General features: G+C 58.2%; 1 protein-coding gene and 1 long non-coding RNA gene across 7 annotated transcripts in view; one reads left to right on the top strand and one right to left on the bottom strand.

Moving 5' to 3' along the window:
• Window positions 1-10,017: 10,017 nt before the first annotated feature.
• Window positions 10,018-12,841, bottom strand: LOC135977142 (uncharacterized). Its single transcript, XR_010594498.1, has 2 exons — window positions 12,709-12,841; window positions 10,018-11,217 (listed from the first exon to the last, which is right to left on the bottom strand). It is a non-coding gene; the product is annotated as an uncharacterized LOC135977142 (long non-coding RNA).
• A 119-nt stretch (window positions 12,842-12,960) lies between these two features.
• Window positions 12,961-25,683, top strand: part of STAT6 (signal transducer and activator of transcription 6) — a 26,324-nt gene continuing 13,601 nt past the window's right edge. For 2 of the 6 annotated variants that reach the window (XM_065576399.1, XM_065576398.1), the window contains exons 1-4: window positions 12,962-13,198; window positions 23,098-23,236; window positions 23,544-23,682; window positions 25,543-25,626. In XM_065576399.1, the coding sequence (XP_065432471.1) occupies window positions 23,121-23,236; window positions 23,544-23,682; window positions 25,543-25,626 (339 nt within the window). In that variant the 5' untranslated portion in view covers window positions 12,962-13,198; window positions 23,098-23,120. Of the gene's footprint in view, window positions 13,199-20,478; window positions 21,205-21,844; window positions 22,068-23,097; window positions 23,237-23,543; window positions 23,683-25,542; window positions 25,627-25,683 lie in introns of those variants that run through there. The other 4 variants (XM_065576400.1, XM_065576395.1, XM_065576397.1 and 1 more) reach the window with 4 other exon arrangements.

The following is a 25,683-nucleotide window of genomic DNA, read 5'->3' as shown; positions in this document are numbered from 1 at the left end:
GCCACATTGGGTTTCCAAAATTGTATGGAGGGCCGCGAAGGGGAGGCTGTGCCTCCCCAAACAGCCAGGCGTGGCCCGGCCCCCACCCCCTATCCGACCCCCCCTGATTCTCGCCCCTGACAGCCCCCCCGGGACCCCTGCCCCATCCACCCCTCCCTGTCCCCTGACCAGCCTCAGATCCCCCACCCCTGACTGCCCCCCGTCACCCCATCCAACCTCTCCTCTCATTCCTGACTGCCACCGGGGACCTCTGCCCCATCCAACCACCCCTTCTCCCTGACCGCCCCCGGAACCCCTGCCTGACTGCCCCCTGCCATCCCATCCAACCCCCTACCTCCTTCCTCACTGCCCCCCCGAAACCCCTGCTGCCATGTTCCCCGCCCTCTGACCGCCCTGACCCCATCCACATCCCCCGCCCCCTGACCACCACCCGGAACCCCCCTGCCCTCTATCCAACCCCCCCTGCTCCCTGCCCCCTTACTGCCTTGCCTGGAGCACCGGTGGCTGGTGGCGCTACAGCCGCGCCGCCCAGAGCACCAGGACAGGCAGCCGCACCGCCTGGCGGGAGCCAGTCACGCCACCGCGCAGCACAGAGACTGGGTCAGGCTGTGGGCTCTGCAGCTGCGCTGCCCCAGGAGCTCGCAGCCCCGCCGCCAAGAGCATTGTGCCGGAGCAAGCTGAGGCTGCAGGGGAGGGGGAACAGCAGGGGAGGGGCCGGGGGCTAGCCTCCAAGAGCAGGAGCTCAGGGGCCGGGCAGGAGGGTCCCGTGGGCTGGATATGGCCTGCGGGACCGAGTTTGCCCACCTCTGTTCTAAAGTATCCAACAGACATCAGGGCCCTGTTGTACCGGCACTCCACAAATGGACAAGGGGATGGTGGGGAAACTGAGGCACGGCTTAGCCATGGTCTCTTCCCCGCCCCCCAGCTCTGCCAATGCCCCTAACTCCCGACTTGCAGCCCCCTGCAAGCCCACCCCTGGGCTCCCCACCCCCATCTCTGCCAGTGCTCCTGCCCCACAGCCCCCCATTTCCGGCTCTCCATTGGACCAGCAGGAAGCCCCGTCCCTGTAAGACACAAGCCAGCGTGTCTCGGAGTTGCCACTGAGTCGCTGGGGAGTGCAGGGGGCACCTGCCCATACAGAGAGCTGCAGGTGCATGCTGCGTTTTGGGGCTGCATCTCCCCCACAGCTGCACTCCCCTTCCTCAGCCCCACTCCCCTGCTGAGACGCGTGGGTGGCTGGGGGACGCCCCCTCATCTACGCAGCTCTGCTCCGGCCTGGGCCTGTTTTCAAGGAGCCCCCAAGAGGGGCCCAAGGCCAGGGAGCCGGGACCCCTCGGGGGCAGCTCTAAGAAGGAGACACAAACGCAGAGACCGGGGACCCGGCAGGGGCTTGCAGGGCTGGTCCGGTCCAAGGGGAGCCCCGAGATTTTCCTCCCCATCAGAGGCCAGGTTGCTGGAGCTGGCGGTGCACAAGCCCCCCCTGGTGGCATCGAGATGGATAGTGAGGAGATTTCAAGAGCTGTTCGCCTCTGGAGGAGGAAGTGGGACGCGGCTTTCGCTTTGCAACCCTGAATGGGTTACCTAGGGAGGTGGTGGAATCGCCTTCCTTAGAGGTATTTAAGGCCCGGCTTGACAAAGCCCTGGCTGGGATGATTTAGTTGGGGGTTGGTCCTGCTTTGAGCAGGGGGTTGGACTAGATACCTCCTGAGGTCCCTTCCCACCCTGATATTCTATGATTCTATAATAGCCTATGACCTACCCTGGAGATGGAACCCCGCCGACGCCATGTCTCCATTAGCTCTGCTGGCAAAGCGTGGCAATCACAGCAACCCCTCCTGCCGGACACGCCGCTTGCACCGGCGTAAAGAGAGTTGGGTTTTGCCAGGATCTTGTACATTGAACGAAATCAACGATATCGGCAAACGCGCCTTTCTGCTGGCGTCGTTGCAGCTACGTTTGGGCTTTTGTCGGGACAGGACGGTTGCAAACAACTCCCCCCTTCCCGCGCCGGACATTGCTGTCCCGGCAAAAGTTTCCAGCGCCGAGAACTTCATTTGGGGGGCGGTTGCAAAGCAGGGATTTGGGTTTATTATTTGACCTCTGTTTAGAAGTGGGTGGGGACAATTCTCCCTTCCTCCCCCCGAATTAAGAGCTCAGCAGAGTGCATGGAGGCGGGGGGACGACACTCCATGCCTTAAGGGAGGGCATTGTATTCACATTCCTAAACCTCCCACCCATGAAACAGGGAGGCTGGCGGAGTGGACTTGGTAGGGCCTTAATGATTCGAGATTTGGAATAAACCCACTAGATGTCAGCATGGAGCTGAGCCCAGGCCTGGACGAGTGGTGTTTTTACAAGGTTGCTAGTGCAGCCCGTAGGTGTAATTTCCCACCCCCGGGCCGCCTCCGCCACCCCCGTTGCCTGGCAAATACAAACGGAGGCACTTGGCATGGGCGTGAAAGACACGGCCCTGGGAACCGGCACTGGGCTACCTAGGTTCTGTGCAGAACTGGGAGATCTGTGACTTGTGTTTTCATAAGCACGGGGCATGCCCCCGGTGGTCTGTTCAGGGTGGGTGACTTGCTGTGGAGTTGGAGCCAAAGGGGTCGTCAGGGGCGGTAAAACCAGAGAGCATCCCCACCCGGACACGCACAGCAGCTCAGGGTGTTTCTCCAAGCCCCAAATGGGGGTTAGCCGGGTGAAGGGAATTTACACCTTAATCTTCCTTTGCCAGCTTCTGTGAGATCCCACAGGTGTGGGAGGAGCTCCCCTTAAACAATCGCAAAGCCCCCTCCGTAGCCAGCTTCAACTACCCCTCCAGCTCCGTCCTTTGCTAGGAGAGTTGATAAAATATGTGGCAACAGTGATGGCCGTTGGTGTGTGGTGATTTCTGCCGCTCACACTGCCCAGCGCTGTCTCGTTGTTTGCTTGTACTCCCCTGCCTCCCTGCGTCTGTCTAGATTGGAAGCTCCTCGGGGCAGAAATCTGTGTTTGCCTGGCACCGTAGAGTTCTGGCCCGAGACCGGGGCTTCTAGGACTTGGACACAGAGACGGGATATCGGGCTCATGGCCCCTTGGTCTGATTGCATCTGGACATTCCCATGCCCAAGGGGACAGTCAGATAAATGGCAAGTTAGCAAATTCCAAACCGCCTGCTTTTTTCACGCAAGTAGCCTGCGGAACTCACCGCCACAGGACATTGTCAAAGCTGAGACCGCAGGCTAGATTCAAAGCGTCATTGATGAGGACAGCAAGGATATCCAGTGTTGGAATAATTAACATTAACTTAGCCGCTGCCTTCTCGGCTGCCAGCTTGGGATTGAACCGGGGACTTCTAAAGCAGGAAGTATGAGTTACTGGAGCTTCAAGGCTCCGCTCAGCAGTTGGTTGCGCTAACAGAGCTTTGGGTCGGATGGGGAGGGGCTCAGACGGCCTGCATAAGTGCATTGTATAGATAGTTGAACTATTGGGAAGTCGAGCAAGATCTTCCTGGGGGCGGGGGGGGGGGGGATTATCCAATCTCTCCCATTTTGGGGTTTTTACGCAGTATGTGGCGCTAGCCACTGTCGGTGACAGGAAAGCGGCTCTGACAGATGTGGTAACTTCCTGCAACGTCCTTGAAGAACCCCACTGAATTCAGTGTCTTTGGGGTGCCTTGTACTTGATGCAAAGGGTCTGTACTACAGGGGGCCGGGCGGCGCTTCATTTGTAATGAAAGAGGTGCTGGGGGACAAGACGTTAGGTGCCTGGGCTTAAGCAATTGTTTTACACTCATCACTGATGCGGCAAGCCCAGAGGTGCCGGGGCTCTGAACTGCCAGGCCCAGAGGCGCCGGGGCTACGAACTGCCAGGCCTGGAGGTGCCGGGGCTACGAACCGCCAGGCCTGGAGGTGCCGGGACTACGAACTGCCAGGCCTGGAGGTGCCGGGACTACGAACTGCCAGGCCTAGAGGTGCCGGGGCTCTGAACTGCCAGGCCCGGAGGTGCCGGGGCTCTGAACCGCCAGGCCTGGAGGTGCCGGGGCTACGAACTGCCAGGCCTGGAGGTGCCGGGACTATGAACTGCCAGGCCTGGAGGTGCCGGGGCTCTGAACCGCCAGGCCTGGAGGTGCCGGGGCTACGAACCGCCAGGCCTGGAGGTGCCGGGGCTACGAACCGCCAGGCCTTGAGGTGCCGGGGCTACGAACCGCCAGGCCTGGAGGTGCCGGGGCTCTGAACCGCCAGGCCCGGAGGTGCCGGGGCTCTGAACTGCCAGGCCTGGAGGTGCCGGGGCTACGAACCGCCAGGCCTGGAGGTGCCGGGACTACGAACCGCCAGGCCTGGAGGTGCCAGGACTACGAACCGCCAGGCCTGGAGGTGCCGGGGCTACGAACCGCCAGGCCTGGAGGTGCTGGGGCTACAAACCGCCAGGCCTGGAGGTGCCGGGACTACGAACTGCCAGGCCCGGAGGCGCCGGGGCTACGAACTGCCAGGCCTGGAGGTGCCGGGGCTCTGAACCGCCAGGCCCAGAGGCGCCGGGGCTACGAACCGCCAGGCCTGGAGGCGCCAGGGCTCTGAACCGCCAGGCCCGGAGGCACCAGGGCTACAAACCGCCATGCCTGGAGGTGCTGGGGCTCTGAACCGCCAGGCCCGGAGGCGCCGGGGCTCTGAACCACCAGGCCCGGAGGCGACAGGGCTCTGAACTGCCAGGCCCGGAGGTGCCGGGGCTATGAACTGCCAGGCCCGGAGGCGCCAGGGCTCTGAACCGCCAGGCCCGGAGGCACCAGGGCTACAAACTGGCAGACCTGGAGGTGCCGGGCTCTGAACCACCAGGCCCGGAGGCGCCGGGGCTCTGAACTGCCAGGCCCGGAGGTGCCGGGGCTACGAACTGCCAGGCCCAGAGGTGCCGGGGCTCTGAACTGCCAGGCCCGGAGGTGCCGGGACTCTGAACTGCCAGGCCCGGAAGCGCTGGGGCTATGAACTGCCAAGCCTGGAGGTGCCGGGGCTCAGGCCGCATAAGCCCTCACACAAATAAAGACTGTAAGCTCTGTAGCGGGGAGATGGGATGTAGAGTTATACTGAGGGGTTCTGGGGGTGCCCTGCTTGGCAAATGGGGGCTCAACTTGGGAATGGCCAAGAAGCCCTGCTATGCTCCATCCAGCGGTGCACCCCACTCCCGGGCACAGACCCCCCTGGTGCTAGGAGCTGTACAAATACAGCATAGGCCTTGTGCTGACCCCTTCCCACTGGGGGCGGGTGGGGGGGTGGCACCCTCTTTACAACATCTCCCATTGAAAGCCACAGCAAAGCCAAAGCACCCCTACACCCTGACCCTTCCCGCCCTCTTGGCGGGACGTATTCTGGGCTGGATCCCGCGTGAACCAGGCGTAGTCCCTTGGAACGGAACAGAGGCGCTGGATGCCTGCGATGGACTCCGCCTCATCTGTCAGTCCCTCGCTCGTCCTGCACGCAGCTCTCCGACGTGTTTGTGCCGACTGGTCTCTGGCACTGCCCTTGGCCAGCCAGACGGGAGCCTGGGCTGGCATGTGGCCGACCGGCAGGATAAACAGCCTGGCACGTCGTTTGCGGGACACCATTCCATCATGCCTGGTGGATGTCCAGGGCGCGTTACTCTGGCCAGCTGGGGAGAGGAGCTGAAATCAACTGGCTCCAAACTTCAGGGAGTCGCAGGGAAGAGGGGTGGGGCCTGGGGAAACCAGCCCACAGGTGGATCATTGCATAATCCATGCCGTGCCAGCTTGCCTGGAGACAGGGCTCTGTGGAGCGTGAAAGCGTGTCTCTTTCGCCAACAGAAACTGATCCAATAACAAATATTGCCTCTTCCAATATTGGACTTGGAAAAGGTTCAGAAAAGGGCAATACAAATCATTAGGGGTATGGAACGGCTTCCATAATAGGACTTTTCAGCTTGGAGAAGAGACGACTAAGGAGGGTATAATAGAGATCTATAAAATCATGATTGGTGTGGGGAAAGTAAATAAGGAAGTGTTATTTACTCCTTCTCGTAACACATGAACTAACGTGTAACCAAATGAAATGAATAGGCAGCAGGTTTAAAACAAATACAAGGAAGTATTTCTTCACACAACGCCCAGTCAACCTGTGGAACTCCTTGCCAGAGGATTTTGTGAAGGCCAAGACTATCACAGGGATCAAAAAAGAACTAGATAAGCTCATGGAGGATAGGTTCATCAATGTCTATTAGCCAGGATGGGCAGGGATGGTGTCCCTGGCCTCTGTTTGCCAGCAGATAGGAATGGGCAACAGGGGATGGATCACTTGATGATTCCCTGTTCTGTTCATTCCCTCTGGGGCACCTGGCATTGGCCACTGTTGGAAGACAGGATTCTGGGTGAGATGGACCTTTGGTCTGACCCAGTCTGGCCGTTCTTATCTACCACCTTGTCTTCCTCATATTCTGGGAGCAACTCAGGTACAGCAACACCTCAAACAGCTGTCCTGGACTCAGTCGCGCCCCTCTGGACGTGGGAAATCTATTTCATTCTTGTCCTTCCTCAGAAATTACACCTTAAGTCCACTATTCCGTTTCCGACTGCCCACTTAGTACCAATTAGTCACTAATAACTGATTATCTGTTACTCCTGTGCTGAGCTCCGGCCTGTGGGTCAGTTACACACAGGAGGAAAAGAAAACAGTGATGCAGACTCTAGGTGTGTTTTATGTAAGCTTGTGCATTTACGAACTAGACACCAGTGGTGGGACGGAAGTGGTCGTGAACAGCATAGAGGCAATCACCTGTATCTCAGTCCAAACACCACTGCCTGGTTCTCAGGGGGGTGGGGGGAAATCTCTACCCCATTAATTAACTCTAGCTAGAGATATTAAGACACAAGGCAAACTCTCCTGCTGCTTGCAACAGCGCTCTCAAAAAGAAACCACCTCACAAAATTGACAGCCAACCTCCCCCCCGCCGTTTCTCCCAAAGACTGAACACTTGCTCACACGATATGAAAAAAAGACTTTGGTAACGACACCACCTGGCGACCCCTACCATTGTTGCCTGATTTAGGAGGTTAATAATATGAATTTGGATAGTGGGTTTTAGCCTCGCCAATCTGCTTGATCAGAAGATAATAAGGTTCTTGTCCTGAATCAGGCTCCACAGAATTTACAAAGGACCCTCGGGGGTATGACAGGAAATCCCCACTGAGACAGTTAAAGCCTTCAAGACTTTTTATTAAGACAAATGAAACAGTAATTAAATGGTAAAATAATCCGAGTAACAAAGTTACGATTGTATTACTGCTATTTACAAGATACAGGTGGTGTTCTATGCTTCAAAGCTTTGATTAACATAGTCAGACACCCTTCCTTGATAACCTGGTGGTGAGAGACACAGGCCCAGCCTCGCCTCTGGCGGTTCAGGTTCCTTAATTCTTGAGTGACAGTGCAGAGCTTAGAAGCTGGAGCTAAGAGCTATTGAAGCTAACTTCGAGTTTACTTAACTAACCTCAACTTAAAATCTAAGAAACAAGACTAAGACCGAAAGTTTAGGGAACCCAACTTAGCCAGTCCCTTTGGAACGTAGAAAGTTTAAGAAGAACAAGTACAGCGTCCCTAGCAAGGTGGGTCGCCTCGTTTATAGGGCACAGGTGCCTGAACCCTCCTGGGTCTTTTGGTTCTTTCTTTGGGGGTGCACCTGTTAAGTTTGAGGGGACAGACTTGGAACCTCCCTATGCCATTCTGCCATTATCTAGCTAGGTAGGTGAAAGGTCTGTGACATGGGTGTGTGTGTTGACTTTGCTATCTCGGTGAAAGATCCCAGACATAAATATACGAACTCTGCCTTAGCTCAGCATACAGGATCTGGCCTGTAGGTCCCTCGCGTTACAGCCAAATCTGTAAACCTGTTACAATAAACCAAATACTTCAACTATAAGCAAAGAGAGCTATAGATATGCAGGCAAGCAGGTTAATCCTCCAGGCTACCCCATCGGACAGTTTTTGCAGTGCCAGGAATCCCCAATCAAGGAGCCAGGCCGAGCCGATGCGCTAGATGCTGTAGAGACACGAAACCAAGAACTCAGGCCTGGTTGCAGCGAGTTGAAATCAGCGATGCCTCCAGAAGTCAGCTGGGAGGTGCTGGCCTGGTTCCCGAGCCCACGAAGAACTCCCTGCAATGCCCAGGGTCTTCCCAGCTCTTCTGCCACGGCACCATTGTATGAATGCCAACAAAACTCGCCAAGGAACACAAACCTCACAATTAAAGCAGGCTGGGCTGCCTTTCGCTCCATGCCTGGGCTAGTCACGGGAACTATCCTTCTCCTATCTGCAGCCACCTTCCACCTGGCCCCTCGCAGCCCTTCACAGAAAACCCAGTCTCTGCTTCTCAGCTGCACCTGATCATCTAACAAGGCTGGCCGGCCACGGGCTCTCCCAGGACAGACCCGGTTTGAGCTGATTTTGTCCACATGGGAGCTGGCCCCGACTGAACTCAGACCGATTTTACAAATGATTGTGGTGAGACTGATGCAATGTAGACGGATGCGCCCCAGCCTCAAGGTGTCGGGTAAGTTCATGTCTGTGCTTGTGAGGGTGAGTATGCACCCTCTGTGTGTGTGTGTGTGTACACGTCTGGGGATGTGTCTGTGTGTATGTGCATGTATGGCTGAGTGTGTGCGCATGGGTGTGTACATGTGTATGTTTGTGTATGGCCAATGCCGGGTTTACAATGGCGCTAGTGGCCAGAATGGGCCCTGTCCTGTCCTGCATGATCAGAATGGGCCCTGTCCTGCTCCGCTTGCACTGCGCCCCGAGACCCCACTGGCTCCCCCCCGCCCACCACTTGCTCCTCTCGGCCTGCCTGACGGCCGGGCAAGGGCTCTTCTCCACCTCCTGGCCCCACCCTCCGGCTCCTGCCTCCTCGCCCGACCCCAGCGCCCCTCTCGCTACAGGGCCCAGCCCCAGCTGCACTGCCAGGTCCGCCCGGCAGACACAGTCACTCCCCAGAGGGACGGTGAGTGTGACCGGGCGGCAGGCCGTGGGGGAGTGGGTTTCTGGAGGACCTGGGAGGGGAGGGGTGCGTTGTGAGGGGGCGGGGAAGATCTCTGTGTGTGTTGGGGCACTAGGGAGTGGGGGTTCTGTGTGGGGTGCTGGGCAGTTGTGGTGGGGCTGTGGGCGGGGGGGGCGCTGGTGGTGTGCAGGGCGCTGTGCATTTTTGGCAGGATCTGGCAGGGGCGCTGGGCACAGTGCGTCTGGGGGGGCTCTGGCCATAGGGAATCGGGGGTGGGAGGTGTTCAGGTGTTGGGCACGGAGGACGTGTGGCGCGGCATGGGGCATGCTGGCAGCACAGGGCGTCTGGCACCTGCCGGTTTGTAAATAGTGCCCTCGTACGGGGCTGGGCAGAGCGCGGCCGCCCCTGCCATGTGTCACGGACGCACAGATCGTGCCCACTCTTGGCCCCGTGCGGTCCGTGGGGGGTGCCCCTTTCAGTGAGACAGCCCTTCTCGGGGGTCCACTCTCTCTCGGGGTCAGGCCCCTCCACCTCCTGGAGCCGCACCTCTCGGAGCCTCAGCACATCTGTCTCTGCCATGGGCCCCCTCAGGGAGTCCACTCGCTCTGGACCCCCCCGGGCCTCCAGCCCCGAAGGGGTTGATGCCACCCTGTTCTCTAGACCGGAGTGACTCTCAGCCAGCATGAAACAGGAGGGTTTATTGAGAGTTGAACACAGCACAGGAAACTCTCAGGGCCTCAGGCCTGGCCTCCCTCAGCCCAGCACACCCCAGTCTCTCTGCATCCAGGTGGGCTCTGCCTGCTCCCCCTCTCCAGCCCCGAGCCCCCCTGCTTCCCAGCTGGGCATCTGAGATCCCCGGCCCCAGGCCCCGCCTCTGCCCATTGTCTTCTCTCCAGGGAAACAGGGTCGTAAACTGGGGCCTCCGCTCCTGCTTCTGTCCTCTGGCTGGAACCGGCTGGTTAGGTCACTGGGTCCTCACTCTGCCCATTGTCCTCCCACTGGCCAGAACCGGCTGCAACTCCTGAGCTGGGTCTCCGGGTCCGGTTGCTGGGGTATCCATCCTCCAGGCCATCGGCTGCGGTCCCAAGTTCCCTCTCCGGTCCTCTGCAACAACAAACTCCCTCTCCCCTCCCCTCGTTAAACCAGTAACACCCAGGGAAACTGAGTCCCACCCCCTCCGCATGCAAACCATTGAAACCCCACCAAAAACAAGAAAAAACAAGAAAATCGCCCACTTCGTCACACCATGCCATTGCCCCTGGCCAGCCCCTCACTCCGAGGACCGACCCCCCGCCATGCTCCATTGTCCCTATAGGGACCCCAAAATATGTTTGGCACTGGGCCCACAAAAGGTTAATCCAGCCCTGTGTATGGCTACATGTGTGCATGGATGTATATGTGCATATATGTGTCTGTACATGTATAGCTACACGTGTGCTTGGGTGCATACATGTGTCTGCATGTACATGGATGGCTATTTGTGGGTGTGGGTGCACCTATGTGTCTGTGTGCATGTACACGTGTGGGTCTGCGTGTCTTTGTGCACATGCGTGTGTCTGCGTGTGACGGGTCACAAGGCATACCCAGAAGGGGGGAGGGGGAGGTTCTCTGGTCATTTAAGCCTTGATGCAGCGTCTCCAACCCCCCTGGAGCCCAACACCCTCCCCCGAGTGCTCCCCCTTCATTCCAGTCCAGCAGAATGGTCGGTTTCCCGTCAGCGGTGGGAGCGCTGACTGGGACCCAGCCAGCCTGGGCATCGCGCAGCAACAAACACAGGCCAGGCTGCCAATACCACGCTCTGATGGCCCGACGAATTAACTCCCTAACCGCCCGCACCGGCGGGTCCGGCCTGCCTGGACCACGGGCAGACCTGGGGGGTGAACCGGGGGCTTCAGCTGAGCGATCATTCCAGCCATCGGGGCACGTTCCCAGGGGCTCACGGGCCTGCCCCGTGGGAGCGGCAAGTGAGAACCAGACCTGGTGGATGCGTGATCCAAGTGCTGCTGGGGGACGGGACCGGGCAGGCGGGTGGGGGAGGGAGCAGATTGCTTTGAGGCAGTGGTTTGATTTCTCAAAGAAGCCCAGGGAGAGGTGGGTGAGCATCTCCCCCCCCCCCCCTGCCGGCAGGGGGGGCCGCCCCTAGCTGTTGGACTGGACCGGAGCCAAGAGATCAGATCGGATTGCAACTGCTCGCCAGCATTCCTGCGGGCTGCGCCCCTTGGCACCCTGCCACCTCCTTGGCTGCTGCGAGAAAATGAACAAAACTTTCCTCAGGGCGTTCCCTTGCTTGAACTGGAGCGTGTGTCTGGGAAACAGGGCCGGGGGGGGGGGGGGGGGGAGGTTGTCCATGGTTCAGGATTCAGGAGCAGCTGCAGTGCGAGGGGAGGGGAGGTGCAGGACAAGGACAGTGATCGGGCGCTCTGTGGTGATAGAGGGGAGACGAGAGAGACGGGGAACATCTGGGGATCGGGATTAAAGGGGCACCAACGGCTCAGGACCCAAATAGCAGGAGGGGGTTGGGGGGTAGTGCCGGGCATCACCAGAGTGGTGGGGTGAGGCAGGAGCCCAGGGCTGGGGTAGCAGGGGGCTGCGGGTCAGGAGTGAGGGGCACCAGCAGGGCTGACGTGGGAGCCCAGGGCGGGGATAGCAGGGGCTGTGTGTCGGGAGTGAGGGGCAGCCAGCAGGGCTGTGGGGGGAGCCCAGGGCTGGGCTAGCAGGGGCTGCGGGTCAGGAGTGAGGGGCACCGGCAGAGCTGGGGGTGGGGAGACCAGGACTGGGCTAACAGGGGCTGCGGGTCGGGAGTGAGGGGCACCAGCAGGGCTGGGGGGAGCCCAGGTCTGGGCTAACAGGGATTGTGGGTCGGGAGTGAGGGGCACCGGCAGGGCTGGGGGGAGCTCAGGGCTGGGCTAGCAGGGGGCTGAGGGTCGGGAGTGAGGGGCACCGGCAGGGCTGGGGGGAGCCCAGGGCTGGGCTAGCAGGGGCTGCGGGTCGGGAGTGAGGGGCACCGGCAGAGCTGGGGGGAGCCCAGGTCTGGGCTAACAGGGGCTGCGGGTCAGGAGTGAGGGGCACCGGTAGGGCTGGGGGTGGGGAGCCCAGGACTGGGCTAACAGGGGCTGCGGGTCGGGAGTGAGGGGCACCGGCAGGGCTGGGGGGAGCTCAGGGCTGGGCTAGCAGGGGCTGCGGGTCGGGAGTGAGGGGCACCGGCAGGGCTGGGGGGAGCCCAGGGCTGGGCTAACAGGGGCTGCGGGTCGGGAGTGAGGGGCACTGGCAGAGCTGGGGGGAGCCCAGGGCTGGGCTAGCAGGGGCTGCGGGTCAGGAGTGAGGGGCACCGGCAGGGCTGGGGGGTGGGATCCCAGGGCTGGGCTAGCAGGGGCTGCGGGTCGGGAGTGAGGGGCACCGGCAGGGCTGTGGGGGGAGCCCAGGGCTGGGCTAGCAGGGGCTGCGGGTCGGGAGTGAGGGGCACCGGCAGGGCTGTGGGGGGAGCCCAGGGCTGGACTAGCAGGGGCTGCGGGTCGGGAGTGAGGGGCACTGGCAGAGCTGGGGGGAGCCCAGGGCTGGGCTAGCAGGGGCTGTGGGTCAGGAGTGAGGGGCACCGACAGGGCTCGGGGGTGGGATCCCAGGGCTGGGCTAGCAGGGGCTGCGGGTCGGGAGTGAGGGGCACCGGCAGGGCTGTGGGGGGAGCCCAGGGCTGGACTAGCAGGGGCTGCAGGTCAGGGCAGAGATGCGCTGGCAGACCTGGGAGGCCAAGGGAAGGCCACCGTCCGGCTCAGGCCAGGCCTGCGTCCAGCCGTTCTGCCTTGTCCTCGACCTGCCGAGGGGGCCTGGTGGGGGCACGGCAGGGGCAGCGTGTGCAGGGAGAGGCCTGGAGGGGCAGGGATGGGCTGTGGGCAGGACTCCGGCCAAACCCAGGAGCTGCAAGCGGGGCACAGTACGATCCGCCCCCGCCCCCGTCCGCAGGCCTCCTCCCTCTTCCTGCCTTTCGTTACTTTCAGTTACAGTTTGGAGCCTCTGATGTCAGCCTGCCTGAGCCTCTCCCCGCACCAATCGCCACCTGGCTCCCCAACAAACCCTGCGAAGCCGGAAACCCAACTGCAAACCCAAACCGGGCAGCGGGCAGGGGGGCGGAGAAGCCCTGGCCCCGACCCGCCAGCTCCCACCCCCTCCGGGGCAGGATGGATTAAACAGACGCGTCCCCCTGGCAGCGACGTCCGAGGCTCGGCACAAGGTAATGGGGAGGCTGGACGAACGACGCCCCCCGGAACGGGGATGGGGCCGAGGGATGGGAGCCGGCCCCGGGACCAGCTGGCCTCTCCAGCCGGGGGCGAGCGTGAGGGTGAGGAAGGGGATCCGATCTCCTGGCATGGACGGCAGGACCATGCGTCCGAGGAGCGGGCTCGAGGCCTGCACGGGAATGAGGGTCACGCCCTCTGGCTGCCTGGTCAGGCCGCTGCTGTGCGAGTGGCGAAAGCTACGTTTAAAATCTGCAACCTGTTGAGGAAGCTCGCAGTTTCCCTAGGCTCTGTGCCAAGCAGGCGGCTTGCGGAGGGACGGACAGCGAGGGAGGGGGGCCCCGAGCCCTGGAGGTGCTGTTTTATTTACAAACGTTACCCACTCCAGCAGGCGATGAGATTGGGCTGGACTTCGCCCCAGCCCGGGCTGGGGCACCGCTGCTGAGTTTAGAGGGAGTGGGGTCTAGTGGTTAGGACAGGGGGTTGGGAGCCAGGATGCCTGGGGTCTAACCCCCCACTCTGGGGTGAGGTCTAGCAGGCTAGGAAAGGGTGGGGTGAGGCTGGGAGCCAGGACTCCTGGGTCCTATCCCCAGCTCTGGCGGGGGGATGGGGGTGAGGCTGAACCACCCAGGAGCACGTCCCAGCTGGAAGCGTCTCTCTGGAGCGCTCAGCCTCTTGGGTGTTTCTTTTGCGATCACGTGGGTGCAGCTGGGTAATGTCCCTGCTGGGCTACACCCGCTGCCGTGAATCCCAAGAGCTTCCCCCGCAGGAGGGGGCGGGGGTGTCTGTGTGTCTAGCCCTTTAAGGGAAGTCATTGTCCAGCTCTGACACTGGACACAAGGGATTCTGGGACTTGGAGGCCAGGGGGACCATGGATGTTGTAGGCCGGCCAGCGGTGCATGCTGGGAAAGGGAGCCAGGCTATAAAAGAGCTCCCTTTTCACCACTCCGGGAAAGCCCATAAACGCAAGCGCTGGGAACAGAGTCTGCTGGGAGGAACCGGCCCCAGCCCCTGCTGCTCTTTGGCCGACGCGGGTGTGGTGCGATGAAGATCTGCGACGTAGGCCCGCTCCTCTGGGAAGGAGCTAGAGGGGGTCCCCCCCACCTGCCCCCAAGCTCTATGTGCCTGGTGCTTTGCAGGTCTGAGTCCCCTAACCAGAAAACCGTGTGCTGGTTTCTCCCGCGGCGCCTGCAGCTTTCGAGAGGAATTGCTGGGGCAGAACTGTTGCGGCATGGGGACAAGCCGGGACCCAAACCAGCACAGTGTCTAGAGGGGGAAACCGGGCCTCTCAAGCCCAGGGGGAGAGTTATTTAGGAATGCTGCAGAGGAGGAAGTGAACAGGAAATTGGTGTAGGGTGCTGCCACCCTCCAGTTGGTTCATGTGGCTAAAAAAAAGAGGAAGGCCAGGCAGGGGTAGAAAGCGGAGAGGGAAAAAAGGCTTCGGATCCCTTAAAGTCTGGCCGAAGTTGAGTTCATCTCTGCTCTAGGCTTCTCTGCGTGTTTGCCCCTCTTCTCCGTCCCTCTCGGTGGGCCTGGGTGTCCCTTCCTGAAAGAGACAATCCCCCCCCCCCCCCCGGCAGGCGCCCTGCAGGAACGGCTCGGGGCCAGTGAACTGTACGGCACTTTTCCATGGCCCTGTTACGGTATCTCTGCCTCCCGGTCTTTAATATGGCTTCGCACGCCCTCCCTGTGAGGCAAGTCAGTGCCCCGTCCTTCCTGTCCCTCACGAGCTAGGTGTAGCTTCGGGCTGGTCAAGCGAAGCTGATGGAGGCTAGGTTGAAATTCTCTGGGCGACTGGCTCTGAGACCGGCGGTGCGGAGCGAGGGGAATGCGGCTGGGCAGGGCACCGGGGGAAAGGCAAATGGGATGGTTGCGGGGGGCCAAAGAGGGAGCTAAGTGGGGGTGATGCTCGGTCATGTCGCCATCCAAGGCCAGGTCAGATCAGCTGGAGCAGGGTCTAGCAGGGGTGGGAAGACGCTGGCAGGGCTGGGGAAGTCGTGGGTCACCCTAGGCCTGGCCTGGGAGAGCCGGAGGAGAGAAGCGGGCGGTGAGAGGCTCCGGCGCTGCAGTCCTTTCCTGGCGGCCGGGCGGCGTGGGAGGGAAACCCTGCGTTTCCTGGCACACGGGAATCCCGCTAGCCAGGGAGTTTAATGGGTCAAGCTGCCGTACCCAAGGTGGCAAAGGGGAACAGCTGACGGGGGAGGAGCCTGGCAACGTGAACTGTCCCACACGAGGGTGGGAACGCACGCCACAGGGGGTGTGGCATCCTCCCAGGGCCGGGGGGGGGGAAATGGGGACCAGCTTCCCTGGCAGTGCCACACCATGCCCCCTGCTCTCATGCGCTCTCCACACGAATGTGGGCAGCCACGGCTCCTACCAAAATGCACATGGGTTGTAAAATTCAGGGAGGAGGATCTTTGGGGGGCTTCTGTTATATCCTCTCGGGTATCCCAGCTCCACCCTGTACTCTGGGCTTCAGCTCCCCCTGGTACTGTGCCAGTCTTCTGGGTCACTGCCTCCCTTGGTCCCTCCTCTCCAGCCCCTGTGCAATGATGGAGTAGTCTGTCCCTTGGGGCTGCTCCTTCCTCCCCCCTGGCCAGGGAGTTCATAGCCCTTATCTAGATGGTCTGACGTGTGCTGGGGATGTTCCCATTATTCATCTAATGAGGGTCATGTCAGATGTTTGTTAGAAATGCTGCCAGGTGTGATGAAATCATGTGGCAGTGAGTTCCGCAGGCTTGCCGGGGTGTTTTCAAAACCACAGCCAGTGCGCTGTCTGGCGCTGAGAGCACCGATCTCTCCCCAAGTCACTGGTGAGTCTGTGATTACAAACTGCCCTGATCCTCGTGTGGGCTAAAGGCAAGCGCTGGACTCTTAGCTGAGCACCAGGCCCGAGTGGGGTCACGTGGGGAAGCCCCGGTCTCTCTCTTTCTGAATCAGCAGGGCTTTCACTGCCGTATGAACTGCCGTCTGTGGCTCTTTCGCTACAATCTGTGGCTTCCCGTCTGCTTCACGCCGTGCAAGGGCGGGGATCTGCCAGGCTGCGAGAGAGAGGTTGGCTTGGCAACTTTCGCACGGCTCTTATCACCCTGAAATCTGAGCCTCGTGGGGCCTGAATCGTCCCTCTCCCCGCAGCGCTGAGAGGGAAACTGAGGCTCGGAGAAGGGGCGTGATGGGACGCTGGTGGTGGAGCCAGGACTAGATCCCAGGTCTCCTGGGCTTTACTCACTGGGAATTCCTTCCTCTGTGAGCGGCTTCCCTGAAATTTCCGCTGGCTTCTCCCTTCCAAGGAAAAAAAAATAAGAAAGTTCTGCCTGCCGGGTGCGTACTATTCCGGGAGCCAAACGGGGTGGGGGGGCCTGTGCACGGAGCTGGCCCCTGGCTCACCCCACCGCCCCCGATCCCGAGCGGCGAGCTGCCTCGCCGTGCCAGGAACTGTGGGCGTGCGGGGGACTCGGAGTCATGTGCTGTTCCAAGGAGCGTTGTGGGAGGGGAAGGGCCCAGCTGGCGTGCAGCAGCGCGCCCCCCCCCCCCTGTCCCTGCCGCGCAGGTGCCTTCCGGCCCAAAGATTGATTGGCGGGGAGGGGTCCGTGGAACCGGAGGGTGGGTGGGTTTGTGCCTCGTGTTGTCAGGAAATTTCAGAGCGTCTCATGAGTAACTGCTGGCAGCCTCCAGTGCTGGGACGCAGCCTTGGCTTCCCACTGCCCTATGACTAAGTAGAAAGCCCGCCGAGGCGCCTCTCCTTCCCAAATGGGCTTGTTTCCCCCCTTTCCACCCTTCACTGGGGGGGCTCAGGGAATGCCCTCCCCATCCTCCTGCCGTGGAGGAGATTAAAATGGCCTCTTCAGCAGCTGCCAGTCACCAGAAAGGGAAGCGAAACCGATTGCCCCGCAGAGGAACCCGGTGGGGGGAGATTCCTGCCCTGGCTGTTCCTCCGAGGCGCCCCCCCAAACCACGAGGCCGTCGCCGCCCGGGTTGCTGGTCCATCGAAACGTGTCACGAGCCGCTGAGTCCGCAACGGGCTGACCGGAACGGGATGAGCAGCGGCCGCACGCCCCCCAGGGAGCAGGAGCCGGGAAACCAGCAGGAAGGCGCCGCGCGCCGGCCGCTGCAGACGCACACGGCTTCGTGGATGGCTGATCTCTGAAAGCAGCACGAGCTAGTCCCAGTGCGCTGCGGGGAGACGGGCGCAGCTGGCCAAATTTCAGCTGGGGCAGGATTGGAACCGCAGATTCCCAGCCGGAGCTAAGGGAGTGCTCCCCCTGCCTGCAGCTAGTAGTAGGTCTCTTATCTGCTAGGTGGTCCCGGACACTAGAGGCCAGGGCTGCTGAGGCTCGTCAGCACGTCAGGGGGCTTAAAACACTGAATAGCAGCCGCCCGGGGTTGGTGCAGTGCCAGGCAGGGTGCGTGATTTCATGAGAGGCCCCGGTGATGGGCACGCACAAGTCCAATGTCCCCTCCCACTAGTGACTGCGTGGTTGATTTGGCCTGTGATGCATCCCCGAGAGAGACAAACCCCAGGGGATGTCGTTTCCCGGGAGCTCTCCTTAGGAGGGTTGGGAAAGGGGCCACGGTTTGGACTCGGTCGACACTGAATACTGGCTGTCCTGTACAGGACCAGAGATTGCAGTGGAGAATGGTGGTTACCATGTGAGGAGTGGAATAATAACTTCTCAACAGGGACAGTCGTCAGGGGACAGAATTCACACGCTGCTGAATTGAGGCTATCTGGGTCCTAGACACAACCCACTCGGAGGGGACACTGTAGTCCTGCCCCTGCACCATAGCCCCACCTTTCATTGGTGTGGCCGTGGCTTTTAGAGTCAAGCTAAGCAAGGTGGGGAGCTATTGTTTCAGGCTCTTTGCAAACTCAGGTAGGGATGGGTTCCACTCAGGTCCTGTTCTCTAGCTTTTCTTTGCCCATATGAGGGTCAGAAACAGAATGGTGAAGTTCTGATCCCCCCCCCCGGGACTCTGGGGTCTAGACTATGAAGTAACCCAGCCCTGTGCATACCCATGAATAACACGAGGAGGAAAGGAGTCCAGGAAAGCCGGCTGTATTTTAAAGAAGCCTTATTGAGGTTGCAGGAACAAACATCCCGATGTGTAGAAAGAACAGTAAATGTGGCAGGCGACCAGCTTGGCTTAACAGTGAAATCCTTGCTGACACACACAAGCAGCTTACAAGAAGTAGAAGATTGGACAAATGCCCAGGGAGGAGTATAAAAATATTGCTCAGGCATGCAGGAGTGAAATCAGGAAGGCCAAATCACACTTGGAGTTGCAGCTAGCAAGGGATGTTAAAAGTAACAAGACGGGTTTCTTCAGGTATGTTAGCAACAAGAAGAAGGTCAAGGAAAGTGTGGGCCCCTTACTGAACGGGGGAGGCAACCTAGTGACAGAGGATGTGGAAAAATCTAATGTACTCAATTATTTTTTGCCTCTGTCTTCACGAACAAGGTCAGCTCCCAGACTGCTGCACTGGGCAGCACAGCATGGGGAGAAGGTGACCAGCCCTCTGTGGAGAAAGAAGTGGTTCAGGACTATTTAGAAAAGCTGGACGAGCACAAGTCCATGGGGCCGGATGCGCTGCATCCGAGGGTGCTAAAGGAGTTGGCGGATGAGATTGCAGAGCCATTGGCCATTATTTTTGAAAACTCATGGCGATCGGGGGAGGTCCCGGATGACTGGAAAAAGGCTAATGTAGTGCCCATCTTTAAAAAAGGAAAGGAGGAGGATCCGGGGAACTACAGGCCAGTCAGCCTCACCTCAGTCCCTGGAAAAATCATGGAGCAGGTCCTCAAGGAATCAATTTTGAAGCACTTAGAGGAGAGGTAAATGATCAGGAACAGTCAGCATGGATTCACCAAGGGCAAGTCATTCCTGACTAACCTAATTGCCTTCTGTGAGGAGATAACTCCCTCTGTGGATGAGGGGAAAGCAGTGGATGTGTTATTCCTTGACTTTAGCAAAGCTTTTGATAAGTTTCCCACGTATTTTTGCCAGCAAGTTCAAGAAATATGGGCTGGATGACTGGATTATAAGATGGATAGAAAGCTGGCTAGATCGTCGGGCTCAATTGGTAGTGATCAATGGCTCCATGTCTAGTTGGCAGCCGGTATCAAGTGTCGTGCCCTAACGGTCGGTCCTGGGGCCTGTTTTGTTCAATATCTTAATTAATGATCTGGAGGATGGTGTGGACTGCACCCTCAGCAAGTTTGCAGATGACACTAAACTGGGAGGAGTGGTAGATATGTTGGAGGGTAGGGATAGGATACAGAGGGACCTAGACAAATTAGAGGGTTGGGCCAAAAGAAATCTGATGAGGTTCAGCAAGGACAAGTGCAGAGTCCTGCACGTAGGACGGAAGAATCCCATGCATTGCTACAGACGAGGGGCCAAATGGCTATGCAGCAGTTCTGCAGAAAAGGACCTAGGGGTCACAGTGGATGAGAAGCTGGATATGAGTCAACAGTCTTTCCTTGTTGCCAGGACGGGGAACAGCATTTTGGGCTGTATAAGTAGGGGCATTGCCAGCAGATCGAGGGACCTGATCATTCCCCTCTATTCAGCATAGCTGAAGCCTCATCTGGAGTACTGTGTCCAGTTTTGGGCCCCACACTACAGGAAGGATGTGGAAAAATTGGAAAGAGTCCAGCGGAGTGCAACAAAAATGATCAGGGGCTGGAGCACATGACTTAGGAGGAGAGTTTGAGGGAACTGGGATTGTTTAGTCTGCAGAAGAGACGAGTGAGGGGGGATTTGATAGCAGCTTTCAACTACCTGAAGGGGGGTTCCAAAGAGGAGGGATCTAGACTGTTCTCAGTGGTGGCAGATGACAGAACAAGGAGTAATGGTCTCAAGTTGCAGTGGGGGTGGTCTAGGTTGGATATTTGGAAACACTATTTCACTAGGAGGGTGGTGAAGCGCTGGAATGGGTTACCTAGGGAGGTGGTGGAACCTCCATCCTTAGAGGTTATTAAGGTCAGGCTTGACAAAGCCCTGGCTGGGATGATTTGGTGGGGATTGGTCCTCCTTTGAGCAGGGGATCGGACTAGATCAGACTAGCGGGGGAGGGATAGCTCAGTGGTTTGAGCATTGGCCTGCTAAACCCAGGATTGTGAGTTCAATCCTTGAGGGGGTCACTTGGGGATCTGGGGCAAAATCCGTACTTGGTCCTGCTAGTGAAGGCAGGGGGCTGGACTCGATGACCCTTCGATGGTCCCTTCCAGTTCTAGGAGATGGGATATCTCCATTAAATTTTTTTTTTTTTTTAGATACCTCCTGAGGTCTCTTCCAACCCTGCTAGTCTATGATTCTATGTAAGCTTTAAATGGAGGGGGACTGGCTCTTTCTCAGGGGGCTGGGGAACAAGCTATCCATCTTCTTTCCCCTTTTGGTTCTGTTTAGGTTCTTGCGCATCCCCATGGTATCTGAGCACTGTGCCCTCGGAGTCTCACTCGGTGCCATTCCAGACAGGCAGGGCCATCTGAGAAACCCCCGCATCCGCCAGTGCTGGAAGTTTCCTCAGCGTAGTGCTGACATAAGGGCTCTGTGCCACGTCCCGCTCTCCTGCTCCCAGCCACCCCCCGTGTACAAGGCAGAGCTGGCATGGCTGGCGCAGATTGGGTTACAGCTTATTCTCTGCCCCAGGGCCCACGTGATGGGAGGTAGATGGGGGGGGGGCATGGCCGGAGCGCACTGCACGGTGGCTATCCTCCACTGCCAGGCCCACGGCGCAGCGTCTGTGTTGAACCGAGCTTTGCAAAGCGGGAGGAGATCGCTGGGGCGAACCCGAGGGTATTTACCAGCGGGCGCTGGCTCCGTTCCTGTGGGCTGAGCCCTTGTGGCATTGGGAGATTGGAGTTATCTGACAATCTTGCATTCGGGCCAGTATCCCTTGGTCAAAAATTAACCCGTTCCGGGAATCCCCGGGCCCAGCTCGCGCCGGGGCAGCGGCATTGCCAGTTTTACGCCAAGGGCTGAGGCCCGGAGGAGACAGGTGAGATTGAAGGGCTTTGCTGCTTCCCTGAGTGGCTTCTCCACAAAAGGATTCTCCCCACTCCTCCGCCCCCGGCCGAAAGGCGTGCAAAGTGGGTGGCACACGCTAGCAGATCAGAAGCCTTTTCCATCTGCTCGGCAGGCGCGTAGGCGACGGCGCGAGCAGCAAAGGGAGAGAAAGGGCCTGGGTTTTTGCCAGCGTCCCCCGTCAGCCGCACAAAGCTACTTCCCCAAAGCAGGCAAGCCTGGCGGGTTTTGTTTGTTTCCTCCGAGATGCTGCTTAATGTTGTAATCCTGGTCTGGTTTCCTGGCCTTGCCGTGGCCTCCTCGAGGTCTTTGCAGACTCCGCCTCTTCTCGTACTTTGCCTCTGTTATTGTTTGGTAACAGCCGCTAGTCGGGGCCCCTCGGTCGCCATCTCCCGGGCCCCTGGCTGCTCGCTCTCGCACGCAGCCCGAGCCCAGATCCGCTCCTCGGCTTGGATCCCAGAGGGAGCAAAATCCGGCCAGGGTTTCACTCACTGCCTCCCGTCCGAGCAGCGACGTGCAAAAGATCTGTCTTGAGGGGAAGAAATAACAGGGCCAGATCAGGAGCTGGTGCAAACCGGAGCAGCTGTATGGAAACCGAGGGGTGGTGAGGCTGAAATTCACCAACTGAGGATCTGGCCTGAAATGTTTGTCTGTTGTTTGCAAACGGAGTGTCCTGCTGCAGGGCCCCCGGTGGGATTTGCCTGCTGGGAACCGACAGCAGGAACTTGCCCCACTACTGGACCCTGGGAGGAATCAGGGGACACAAGGAATGCAAGACTGGTCCGGATCCTTGATCTGTCTGTCTCCACCAGAGGCCAGGACCTGAGACTTTAGGAGGTGAAGAAACCTCTGCAGGAAGCAGATAGAGAATAACCTGTCTCTGGGGGAAGTTTCTTCCTGACCTCCAGAAGTTAGAGGGTGGCATTTGTCCTGAAGCATGAGGTATTTATAGCCTGGCCACAACTCTTCCCATTACAGCTCTTGTTCTATAAACGGTCGTGCGTTCTTGGGTTCCAAGAAATCTCGTGCCACAGTGAATCCCACCACCTCGTTAAGTGTTGCCGGGATGGTGGGCGGCGGGGGGAGGGGGTGCTCCCCAGGGGCCAGATGCTTCCACGCTGGGGGAGATAAGGGAGGACTGATGCAAGGGAGGTGGGTGGGCAAGGGGGTAACAGGCTTTGGAAATTATTGTCCGCCACTTGAGCCGATAGGGGGGTCCCAGTGACAGCTAAGCAGGGCTAGATGGGACAGATGTGCTGCTAGCCCCACATGCCCCAACTCCCTCTGACCTATCTAGACCAGTCTTAGGTTTTCTCTGCCCCCCTACATTACTGTAGTATCTGAGCATCAACCTTTGAGGTATTTATCCCACAATCTCCCCTGTGAGGCAGTGCTATTCTCCCTCTTGTAGAGATGGGGAAACCGAGGCACATTACTTTCCCAAGGTCACGCAGCGGCGGAGCAGGGAATTGAACCAGGGTCTAACCGGGCCACCCATTCTTTCTTTATAATTTGTCGCTGGCCCCGGCACATAATAGTGATGCTGAGCTCTTCTCTTCGAAGCACTTTGCAGAGGAGGTCAGTAGCACTATCCCCCAATTCACAGACGGGGCGAAACTGAGGCATGGAGAGGGGAAGTGACTTGCCCAAGGCCATTCAGGAGGTCGCGGCAGAGCTGGAAATAGAGCCCGTGTTTCCTGAGGTCTAGTTCAGGGTTCTCTCTCTCTCTCCACTCAGCCACGCTGCTCTTCCCAGGGGTCCCTGAGGGAGAAGCCAGGGATTCGGGTCGTTTGCCGGGAAGGCTTGAGGGGTTAACCATGGATAGCTGTAGGCCTGGCTCACGCCACCCTCTCCTGTCTATTTTTAGCCCCGTAGGCGGACGGCTCCAAGATGTCTCTGTGGAGCCTCGTCTCGCACATGCCTCCGGAGCACTTCAGCAGCCTCTTCGGGGAGTTCCCATGCGACCTGCGCAGCCTGTTGGCCGACTGGCTGGAAAACCAGCCGTGGTGAGTGCAGAACGCCCGTCCCACCCCGCTCAGGACCCGCCTCACTCCCTACGACGAACGCCCCACTGCCCGGCCTCGCCTGGGCCTCCCAGCTTGTCTGCGGAAGCTCACGGCAGGAGGAATCCAAGTGGTTCCTTCCTCCTGGAGGAGCGGAGCAGTGTCTCCCGCTCAGAAAATCCCGAGTTGGGCCCCGAAGTCGTGAGACATCCCAGTCAAGGTTGGGTTCTTCCAGTTGGCCTGGCCAGGGGAGGCCGGGATGTTTGCACTCGTTCATTTCTCCCTCCCTTTCTCTTTCCTCCGCCGCCAGGGAGTTCATCACCGGCGCCGACTCCTTCTGCACTAGCGCGGCCGGCGCGCTGCTCTCCGCCATGGTGGAAAAGCTTCGCAGCCTTGCCGGTGGCAACGGGCAGCAATGTCAGGTCCTCCAGCACATTAGTAACCTGGAGGTATGGCCTGGAGGGTGTGTGTGAATGGGGGGGTCAGGGTATTGCTGTGGAAACAGCATGGGGGGTCATCAAGCCATGGTTGGGAGTGTTACATGGCAAAGGGAGCCAGGAATGCCTGAGTTGCCGGTTTGAATCCCACTTGGAGCATCAGCGGCCAACAGCTGTTCTCCTCTGATAGCTATTGCATGGGCCTCCCTGTTCTACATGCAATGAATTTACAGGGGCTCAGCTCAGCTCCCAGCAGGACAGATCCCCCAGCCAAGGACTGACTGAGCCAATGAATGAACTTGTCCTCTCCAGGGCACATGTATGGGCAAAGGGACCCTGGCCACATCTGCTCAGGGGATCGATATTTATTTTGGTTTATAACCCCCCAGCCAACCCCCTGCCCCCATGGCTTTGGTCTGGACACCATTTAACATTCACGCCCAACAGCGCCTCCCACTGCAGCATCAAATATTACAGCCAATATTACCCCCTCCCCCCCAATGACTTTTTTGGGGCCAAGCAAATGTTTTTCAGAAAATTTGCATTTTGGGTGACACTCTTGGGTTTGGGGTGTTTTTTTTTTTTTTAAATGACTGCCAATTTTTTTGATTAAAAATTTGTGGGATTTTTGGTTTAGTTTTTATTTAAAATGTTGGGGGGAGGGGGGTTGGCTCTCAAACACCAAAGTGTGTTTTGTTTTGTTTTTACTGAAAACTTGGAAAGTTTTTGGTTTTTCATCGATCAAATGACTTTAAAAAATTAAAAAAAAAAAAATCTTTGAAATTTCCCCACCAAAAAAAAAATCGAGTTCTATTAAATACAAAGAGGGAATTAAATCTTGGATCAAACTATCCTTTTCCCTGGAACAAATTTAAGCCCTGACTGGGCCATGAGCAGGACATGGACACAGGGCTTTCCGTAAAGGATCGGGGTTTTCCTGAAGATGTATTTTGAAATATTAGCTCTATCTTATGTTACGTGCCTGGAGTACTTCAGTGCTAATATCAGAGTCTTCAGTAGCTTAAAATCACAGCTGCTGGGTGGCCAGTCTTGGAACGTTTACAACAGACTTTTCCGTTTTGATATTTAGCTTGTTTGGAATATTCAGAGAGGGTCAAAAAACCAACTGGAGCACGTCGGGAAATTTGAGCTGAAATGCTTTTTGGTCAGAAAGCGTCAATTCCTTAGAACGGAAATCGTTCACGAGACAGGGGATCGTTTCAACAAAGCTCCTGATTTGAAAACTTGCCAAATGGTTTTTGATTCCCCCCCCCCCCCGCGCGATTCGAAACAAGTTTTTTGCTTTCGCCATTTTAGTTATTTTATATGAACAAAATAAATGTCTCCGTTTAAAAAGTCAAAATCAAAACAAAACATTTTCAAGCTGTTGAAATGAAACTTTCCGACTGAGCCACTCCAGGGTTGGGGGTTTTGTTTGTTTGTTTTGTTTTTCTGGATTATTGATTGACAAAAATGTTCAAGATTTTGAATTTTCAGAGGAAAAACTCTGAAACCTCAAACTCTTGTGAGATGGGAAAACCATTTCTCACCCAACCTCGTAACCAACCCCACTTGGGCCGACAGCCGAATTTGAACCTACAGAGGTCAAACCCTGAGTCGTTTGAAACACGGATATCTATAGCGGCCTTATCAGCCCCTCTGTGGATGAGCTACCGGGGGAGACACAGACCTGTGGGCGCCTAGCTGTGGTTAGACTCGCAGCCACGGAATTTTCCACTCGCGCCCACGAGCAGGTGCTGTTTTGCACCAATTTGCACAAGTGCGACTGAGGACGCAGGGTGCCGGAGGCAGGGGGAGTGTGGGAATTCTCCCGCTATTAATGCTAACCATGTCCCCACCCCGCTGTTCCAGAACACGTATCGGAGAGACCCGCTGAGGCTGGTGGCAATTGTGAAAGGAATTCTGGAGGGCGAGAGAGCTGCCTTGCTCAAACGGGTCAGTGACTCACGCCCGCGCATGCGCACACCCAGGCTAAGCGACGGCACCTTGTCC

This window comes from Chrysemys picta, chromosome 22 (assembly GCF_011386835.1).
Source record: "Chrysemys picta bellii isolate R12L10 chromosome 22, ASM1138683v2, whole genome shotgun sequence".
Lineage (NCBI taxonomy): Eukaryota > Metazoa > Chordata > Testudines > Emydidae > Chrysemys > Chrysemys picta.
The sequence above is the reverse complement of the archived record's forward strand: the minus strand, read 5'-3'. Positions and strand labels throughout refer to the sequence as shown.